General features: G+C 38.1%; 1 protein-coding gene across 1 annotated transcript in view; it reads right to left on the minus strand.

Annotated features, from left to right (window-relative positions):
• Positions 1-10044, minus strand: part of nt5dc1 (5'-nucleotidase domain containing 1) — a 97054-nt gene that overhangs the window by 27850 nt on the left and 59160 nt on the right. Inside the window, exon 8 of the mRNA XM_015398677.1 lies at positions 3557-3654. Within this exon, the coding sequence (XP_015254163.1) occupies positions 3557-3654 (98 nt within the window). The remainder of the gene's footprint in view (positions 1-3556; positions 3655-10044) is intronic.

A 10044-nucleotide genomic window follows, 5' to 3' on the forward strand; every position in this document is an offset into this window, starting at 1 on the left:
TAGACCTTCAACCTTCTTCAGAGATCATTACTGATCCAGATTCCTGAGTCCTCTGGTACAGGTCTTGGGAATCAAGGAGCTACGGCTGGATCACTTCCAGCAGTAATTCCAGAATTTTAACTTGTTATCAAGTTCCGACGGATCACCCAGACAACACTGGAGGCGCTCTTGGAGCCTGATGAGGACAGCGTGAGAACAAGGCAAGGCAGAGAAATTCAGCTGGCTGGGACCATCTTTGGAGCTACAGGAAGGACGATTGATTTAACAGCCCTACAAAGGGCTATATTACATAAAAAAATGTTTTACAGCATTTTATTGTAATTACACGCAACGCAACAAAATTCAGTCTCTGCATTTAACCCATCCACTTGTGGTGCCCGGGGATCATTGTTAAGGGTCTTCAAGGGTCTTTGTTCAGAGACCCAGAGTGGCAGTCTGTAGGAATGGGGCTTGAGAACCTCATGATTCCAAGCTTTATGCCCTAAATGCTAAGCCGCCACTTCCAAATGCTGGTATTAGCATGAAGGGTCTTGCCGCCAGCTTGTTTAACCTGTTTCCATTAACTACCCGTCCACTTGGTGCTTCCAAGTTTGCAGCCTCATTCTGCCACAAAAAGGCTACTATCCACCGTTACAAGGTTTAATTTGGCAGACTGGATCCTCCCAATGGTTAAAGAACAGTAGCTAAACTTAATTTATGCTTTTTGAACAGGATAAAATCCATCAAGGAATCTCTTAAGAACGTAATTCATAATTATTTCAAGGGTTATATTTCTATCTTCCATTTGAAATAGAACAAATTTTGTCTCCACTGCCCTCCTTCACCCTACACCACATCATCCAGACCCTGATTGGTTGGCACAATGTGACATGAGAAAACTTTTTGAACTCTAGTGAACTTTGCTTTGCTCCATCTCTGGTTTCCTTTACTCTATTTACCCTAATCCTGTTGTTTGCATCATTAATAGCCCCAGTCGGCCTCAGCAGATGGCCGCTCACACTGAGCCTGGTTCTGCTAGAGGTTTCTTCCTGTTCAAAGGGAGTTTTTCCTCTCCACTGTTGCTACAAGCATGCTTAGCGTGAGGGATTGCTGAAGAGTCAATGAGTCGATGCAATCAGCTGGTTTTCCTTAGATGGAAAACTTTGAATTAATCTGACTGGATGATCTGGTTGAACTGGAAAGTGCCTTGAGATGACATGTTGTGAATTGGTGCTATAGAAATAAACTGAATAGAATTGAATTAAAAGCAAGTCCTTTGCATGGATTCCCTCCTGAATGAGCCTCTCCATAAGTATAACTTGTAATTATTTGCGTTTGGTGTGCATGCACCATAACGCTGCATAAACTGCACCCAGAGAGTTTGCTGTAAGTTTACTTCTTCTGACTGAAAAGGTCTGATGTATGTTTTCAACATGTTGACCGTATGCTCCTGTTAGCTCCTGTCTCTGCTACCTGGGCCTCTGGTCTGAAAAGCTGCTTGGAAAGGTGTAACCTGGCACATGGGCAGCTTTAAGGAAGGCCCACCTCCTCTGTTTCATCTTTCTGCTAACATTAGGGATGCATTATGTGTGAAGAAAGAAGATTTACACACTCAGACATTCTTCTCTCCTCACGATTAACTTTGCCATGCCGACAAAAATAAACATTCCTTTCGCTCTTTCTATGTCCTGCCTTTAGTCTGAGGCTAAAAATGGTTTTAATTTTTACCTTTTGTTAGAGATCTAACAAAGTTTGGAAGAATATCCTCTAAAAGTGTATTATACAACCCTGTGGATTAAAACATCATGTTCATCTCAGAGAAATAATTTTCTTATTGCTGACTTCTTTAAAATAATTTTGTTTTTTTACTACTCTGGTATATTTAACCTCTATAACAGCCATGTGCTGAAAATCTGCTAGGCTGATTAGAATTACATTGGAAAATTCACACATAAACTTCTTACTCAATAATAAAAATGTATTTAAATTGATTAATTTGAAATTCAGCGTTATTTTAAATAACACAATTACTTAAGATTGAATATAATTACTTTGTATAAATAAAAATGGTATTAGAGTGAAGTAATTGTTCTGTTTGTAGGAGTTCCCTAGTTTGTTGCATACTCACTGGAAAAAAAAATCGAAATATCAAAGTAATTTTTTTCTTAAAATAAGTGCTTATTCTTGGATTGAGGAGGTAAAGGAGACATTTTGCCAATGGAACAAGACAATTTACATTTAAAATAAAAAAACACAATTGCATTGTCTTAGTTAAAGTGCATTTTATCCAATTATCTTATTAAAAAAAATACTCATTCCATTGCCAAACTATCTCGTTTACCTACTGAAATTAAGAGTAAATACATTTAATTTAAGACATTTTACTTTTTTTAGATATTTTTCCAGTGCTGGTGTTCAGGGAAGTGATGGCCTAGTAGGTTAGAGCAGTGCACTCTGTACTCTGAGAGGGTTGCAAGTACCTGGTTTGATCCCCACAGCCTGCACTCTGGGTCCCTGAGCAAGACCCTTAACCCCAAATTGCTCTCTGGCTGCCACACAATGGCAGCCTGCTTCTCCCCAAGGGGATGGGTTAAATGCAGAGGTAAATTTCTCCAATGTGAGGTTAATAAAGTTAAATTATTCATTTAAATGTTATAATTTTGATTTAAGGGGTCAGAGGATTAAATCTTTGTGAAAAAAAATCTATGTGAAAAAACTATCAATAAAAATATTTAGGGCTGGGTATTTTCGCCAAAGTCCTGAATCGATTCTATTTCGATTCAATCTGTTTATACAATAATGAAAGTGGCTCAACTGTGTTTCAAAACACTCATGTATTTTATTTCCTGTCATATTAAACACAAAGTGCAAACTTGTAAATCGGACAGTTTAAACTAGAGATGTGAACTAAACTGTCTCAAAAGTGCAAACTTGTTTGTGAAAAGTGAAAAAGTAAAGCCTCACTCCAGCAAGCAGACGTGACACAGCAGTCATGAATGAGCTGCATTATCTTCACTGCACAAACCATATTAGCAGCGTTGTCTGTAGCAACCACCGGGTGTTTGCTGCTCAGCCTCCAGTTGTTAATGTATTCAGTCAACCTATTGTCTATATTTGCAGCTGTCCGGCTTGAAGTCATCCTGAGTGCATCTTTCCTGCTCACTTGAATGTGAACGTCACGCACGTCACTATAAAACTAATCAATCTTATTCCCTAAATGTAAAAAAATCTATTCAAAATCATTTAAATAGATTTTTTTACCCAGGCCTAAAAATGATCAATAACCATAAAAAGTGTAATCATAGTTTGATATAACTCACTNGATTTTTTTACCCAGGCCTAAAAATGATCAATAACCATAAAAAGTGTAATCATAGTTTGATATAACTCACTAAGGTACTGAGTGTTTGGTTCACAGTTATGGAGCCAATATCAAACACAAGGGAGGAATTCTAGAGACAAAGCTACGGCTAATTAGCCTAGGCAGTAAGATGCACATTGTTTTCCCAAGAAAAATGAAGCAACTGTAGTTCAGCTACTGGCCTGCAGGTGCATAGATGAATGCATTGCTACTCACCGAGGGTCCTAAAGGGCCTCTGCTGGGGGACCAAGGAGAAAAACCCAGGCTTCAAGGCGTTGGTAATGATGACGTCAAACAGCTCCTCAAAATCCTTCCTGAAACATCCAGACAGGAATAAACGGGAAAAGTTATGGAGCAGAGCAGGTTTCTAGCTGTGAATCAGGAATTTAGATTTATTTCTGCATGGGAACTTTGCTTAAATAAAGAGCTATTTGGGATGACCAGTAAAACGGGAGATGTTACTTTTACAGACATTTATTAGACATAAACCTTCATATGAAGGGTTATGAGCTTAAGTTTCAGTTTTATTTCATATAAAAATATATGCCACCCTATCAAATATCTAACATCTGAGACAAATAGTTAGGCGTGTAGAAAAAAATTAGTTTTGGCAGTATGTCGCGATTTTTGGCTGCCTGATATAATATCGATCTTTTAGTTCCTAGTATCGATTTTTAAAAGCAAAAGATTTTTGCCTAAAACAGGGCTACCTTTGTACGGCGAGGCTGGCAGATGGCGCTGTGGAGCCCTTTTGCTGCGCGGCGCTATAACTATAGCTGAGGCAGTCATAGTGGAAGACGTGGACTGACTCAAACCCCAAGCAACATGGATACCAAAATATAAAAAGATCAATATAATGCGATGAACATATATAGTGGAATCTTCAAATGGTAGGATCTCAAAAGTCAAGACACCTTCAGTCGATTATCTGATTGCTCACCGGACAGGGGAAGAGCTTTTATTACAGAATCAAATTCACATGCCGTCCTCAGTACAATGTTTCACAGAGCTTTACATCATCAGTCATCTCAGCTTTTCCCAACCCTCATTCCGTTTTAGGCTGCTTTTATAGTTTCAATATTGCACTGTGTGGATGCACGTGCACGACTGGACGCTCTGGAGAACTTCCTGGAAGTATCTTGGCCTGTGATCCGATTGCGTGAGAGTCAACCATTAACAACCCTGTTTTTGCCAAGATTTGTACGTGACTTCCAGCCTGTAGACACCCTGTCTACATCCTGCATACTCCGCGTTACCGAGCGAGCATAAGGTCACGAATAAGACATAAGGCAACACAATTTCCTTCTATATTCCCTCCTGTAGTTCATCGAAAATGAAATACTAATGAGATGTTACATGGTGATGTCAATACTACGCAAATAAGTGCACTTACGTGTATGTGAAGTTTAAATGAAAACGAAAGTGTTACCGACGCAGCCCAGCATGGATGCAAGTTGGTAAAAATCAACCTTAAATTGAAACCGTTAATTAGCCATTTCTGAGACGTTGCCTTTTTATCTAAACATTACATTTTGATAGCAGGGAAAATATCACAAAATATATGTTGATATCGCAATATAGTGATAATATCGCATCGCGACCCAAGTATCGTGACATGTATCGTATTGCAACACCCACAACAATACTCACGCGTACAAGCAGTGCAGTAGATGTAAAGATGACCTCATCCAGAGCTTTGTACACATCACACATGGCAGAAATGGACAATATGAATGTGGATCATCTAGCATCTTTTAAATGGGCTCATTCATTAACAAATCTGATTAAATAATTCCTAAACCTTGGAGTCAACTGGCCTATATCATATCAGGCTTTCCCAGCGTGGAAACAGTTAACTGTAACTACAACACCTTGTTCTAGAAAAATAAAAGTCTATACTCAAACATCTAGAGAGATCATTAAAGGTCTTGAATCAAATTGTTTAAAATGTTCCAAAGTCAAGTATAAGAAGGTAGACAATGAGGTATTTCCATTTCCACTACAAAACAATCCTGTATTATGAAATGTTTCTAACCTGGAAAAAAGATGCTCGCCTTTACTGAAACGCAGCATTTCACCGTTTGAGTGCTGCCCATTTCACTAAATCTTCCTAGAGATGCTGCAGCATGAAATCATGCAGTGATAAGACTCCTTTTAAGCAAAGCTTAACAAAGTCAAAGATCTCTGCCAGCTAAAGGAATATTTTTGTGTGTTTGACATAAGCTTAAAGAGCGACAGTCGCTGTCACTGTACAGATTAGCTGCTGAAAGAGCCACTTTAACTCAACTTTAAGCAGAAATGATCGCACTCACAAAACGCAAAAAAACAGCCATTGGAGAAAGTGGGTGTGTGTTTAATGGGCAGGCATGGCATGGTCTAAGTAGCTAGCATGGAAACCTGTCAGACATGTAAGGATGATTGATGATGATTTATGACTTATTAATTTTTTTTAGGTTTTTTACGGCACTAGTGGCTCATTTTTTAAATTTTTTTATAAAGTGGGATGAAATGAGAGTGAGTATGAGAGAGAAATGCAGCAAAGGACCACAGGTCGGACCATTTCGCCACCGAAGCACGCCCGTGATTCATGATATTAATGGAGAAATAGCTTTTTAACAGGTAAAAGCTCAAAAAAGTCAATTTTACATGATAGAGGTCCCTTAAGGCTTGAACTTATACTGTAAGACTGAATGATGACTGGAAACTACAGCTGATTCAGTTTATGCTGAGTTTTTTAAACAACACTGACGGACGTCTCAGATGTGTTTCTGTGGCAAACCAATCTGCCATTCCTGTGAAAAATGCTTTTCACATTTTTATAAGGTTGTATTGTCTGTATAATTTTGAGAAAAGAGCTTAAACTGATAAGAGGATTAATTAAGTAATCGATTAATAGTTAACTGGAGTATAGAGACTCACGCCTTAAACTGACCCCTTTAGAGCAGGAATTATACCAAGATTATAAAAAAATATGTAAACATTTTGCATTTAAGATTAAAAAAAAAACTTTTTCATCTGTCGATATGCTCTATCCAGAGCTCCTCAGGTGGAAAGGTTTTAGTTTCACCTGATTTAAGTTTGTAAAAAGTCTTTAAGGAATCTTTGGCTATCCAATTATTAATTGAAAAAATAATCAACAGATTAATCGACGATCAAAATAATCTTTAGTTGCAGCCTTAATCTGATACTGTTTGGATTAAGGTTGTAACATAACTACATTTTTGCAGATCTGTGAATACCTTACATATGCTTAGTTAAATAAACTCAGTTTATAACCCATGGGTTTAATGGTGTGTCCAACCTTTGCGGCTGTAACAGCGTCCACTCTTCCAGGAAAGGTTTCTAGAAAGATCAGCAGAGTTTTTAATGAGACCATTCTACCTGAGGTCACACACTCATGTTGGTCTGCCTCCACTTTTTTAAAGAACTTAGACAATAATTTAGGCACTATAGCTTATGCAAACCCTTAAGTTTAAATATTCAATTTAATCTTTAGGGGCATAAGGTAACTCATTCAACCATTTGTTAACAAGTGAATGCTCCTCTACAGTGGAACCAACTACATTCAATAGTTCCCCATTTTTCATTAATAGTCCCTATAATTCCTTTTTTAACATCAATATTTCTAATAAAATATTCTGTCATGATTTGTGGAAATTTAAATCTAAATAGAAACGCCTTCTCCTGGTCAAACCCTGTAATTCAGTCAAAGGGTGGAGTCAGAGAAGGAGGTGGTCACTGCAGTGGCTATAAGTTGGCTTCCATTCGGCATTTGTTTGACTGGGAAGGGCCATTTTGAATGGCTGCTACTGTATCAGTTTCAGTCTGTGAGGCAGACACCCTGTCTACTTTTAAGGCTACAGACATAAAACGTTCCTTTTTGATAAAGCTTATAGTTCGAATGGCTCAGGTTATCCTGAGCTATCTCTATAGTTATGCTGCTATAGGCTTAAACTGCTGGAGGACATAAGGACAACATATCTTAAATCTGGTTCAGTCTTCTTGTTTTTCCCAATTGTGCAATATTTGTTTGATCAACTTTTAACTTTATGCTTTTTCTCGCTATTGTTTATTCATCTGGTCTGGTTTTATTTAGCTGTGACCCCATCCTGGAAGGAGGCAGCGGCTGGGCAGCAGCAGTCGACAAATTCCGTTATAGATGATAGAGTTGGGCTGTTTTTCACTGTTTAGTCCTGTTTCTCTCGTAGACAAAGCTACAGGCTCAGTGTGTACTGACTTTATGGGATTTCTTTCATCCTTTTTTGAGTTGAAAACTAGGTCAGATGTCATCTGTTAAACTTTTTCTTTCCTAGAGAGAGTCACCTGTGGAGCTAGTTTAATTTAACTGTTTTTAACAAAGTGTTCATAGATCATTGCTTCTAGAGTCTGCTACTGTATCACTGAATAAACAAAATTGAATTAAACCAGTGATCAGGCTGGGCTGTTAAGGTTTGAGTGAAGGGTTAACATTATATATCGGCTTTAAGGTAAATAAACTTTCAGCTCCACTTCTTAGTAACTTTTTACTTTAATCTTTAACGTTTTTTGCAAATTCCGAACTTCGATCCCTCAGATAGACACTTGGATCATTTCTTTGTACCATAAAGTATTATTCCTACAATTACCCTTGTATGAAAGGTATTATGATACGTTGAATATTTCAAAGGTATTTCAAAATACCAGAAAGCTGGAATTCTGTAACTTCACAGAAGTCTAGTGGGGATTTAAGTCAAAACACACTGAGCCCAATTTGATACAGCTGAGCAAAAGAACCCCTTGGCTCTGGAATAAAGACTTCCATCATCCCTTCAGAGAGAAAAGAAGCATGTGCTCCAAAATAAACCAGCCGAGTACAAAGAGCAGCTTCTTTAGGCACGCTGTCCTGTTGCAGAGTTGCTCTGGCCGGTGTGTGTTATTTCTAAAGCAGCTCTGAGCAGAGGATAGGACCTTCTTGCACACTCAAAAAGTTTCTTGACAGCAACTAGAAGAACACTTGACTTAGAAATAAGAGTATATTGCTTTATCAAAGCTAATGTGGTATTAAGATTAACCCTGAGAAAAACAGGAAGTGCCTTTCAGCAAAGGAAACCAATCTAAACGTCACAAACCTCTTAACTAACCAAACCTAGGAAGATAAAGCTGGTATAGTTTCCTGTAGAGCCTTCACTATAGATCTATATCTATACAGAGCATGAAAGCACACACATTCAAGTTTAGATGAGGATCTTATATTGACTGCCATTCATTTTCAGATTTCTCTAAACCTAACCCTACTCCTAATTCCTACCTTAGTCCTTAATTAGCAATGAAATGTTGCACTGCTGCCCTGCAGAAAAAGGTTCCTGGGTTCAAATCTCAGCTGAAGGTTTCTTGTTGTCTGTTCTTTTCATGCATGCATAGGTTTCTCTCTAGGTACTCCAGTTCTCTCCCACAGTTCAAAAACATGTGTTTTTGTGTTTATGCAGGGGGGTGGAGGAAGTATCCACAGTTTAGACAGCTTTACCTTTTTTCCTGATCACTTCAGATCGACTTCTACGAGGACATTAAAAACCGACGCATAAAACTCTGGATTAAAGCTAAAGAGCCCTATCCACAGCAATATAGCTGTTTGTTTATACTGGCTGTGGACATCAGACAGAGGTTTATATCATTATGTTTCTGAGGCAGTGTAAAACAATGTTTTCTTTAGCAAAATAAAACGTATGTAGTGCAGACTAACAGCCACTCATCCTGAACCCAACAAAGGCTTTGGAAACAAACGTTCATCTAATACGTTTGGTTCTGTTTCAGTAACTAATTTCACTCAGCATGTATCTACTTTTAAAGTGATACAACTAAACATTTTATTTGTAAAACATAATAATAAAATACTATTTAGTAAAAAAAAATAAACACACCTTATCACTATGTCTACTTCCTATGGCAGCTGTGTTAGATCCGGAGCATAGAGTTGGTGAGAAACCTCCAACTTTACAGGGTTTAATCCTAACCTCTGGAGGAGCTCTATGATATTTACATCTTTAAGAATTAAAATCAATCATTTCCTGTCTGATTGAAGCCAATATTGTGTATTTCTACTACATTTATCCAGTATGTACCTTCCATCCTCAAAGGAGTATTTTGCTTCCATCTAGTGGACACAATATGCATTACACATGTTTCATGATTTACGCTCACACATGAAATAAAAAGCATAGGAAATGTTCAGTATATGAAGATAGTGCCAAGGAAAACAAAACAAACAAAAAAACCACCTAAATATACCAACCCATGCATAAAGAACCAGCTATGGCACCTGTGGCAGGAGAACAACTCCTGCAGACTGAACATTACCAGAAGGATAAATGGGAAAGAAACATAATAAAGATGCTTAGTGGCTAAAGGACCTAAAATCTGACCATGCTAATCTTCCTGAGCAAAGTCCAGAAAACATCACAATGGCAGACCTCCAACAAAGACTCTAAGGTATGAGAAAGTGGACAGCTCCAGGCTCAGACATGATTCATACCTACTGGATGAAGAAGCTGACTTCTCTCCCTGAACGCCTAGCGGCACAAGTGAACCAGGCTTGCACTAGGGCTCATAGAACAGCAAATATGCCATTTTCAGCCCAATGTTACACACCCTATTCACTTTAAGGGAAAATGAGGCTTGGTAAAGTGTTGTTCTACAGATAGAGAAATGTTAATAGAATAGACATCCAT

Source organism: Cyprinodon variegatus, unplaced genomic scaffold, assembly GCF_000732505.1.
Source record: "Cyprinodon variegatus isolate N-32 unplaced genomic scaffold, C_variegatus-1.0 Scaffold950, whole genome shotgun sequence".
NCBI lineage: Eukaryota > Metazoa > Chordata > Actinopteri > Cyprinodontiformes > Cyprinodontidae > Cyprinodon > Cyprinodon variegatus.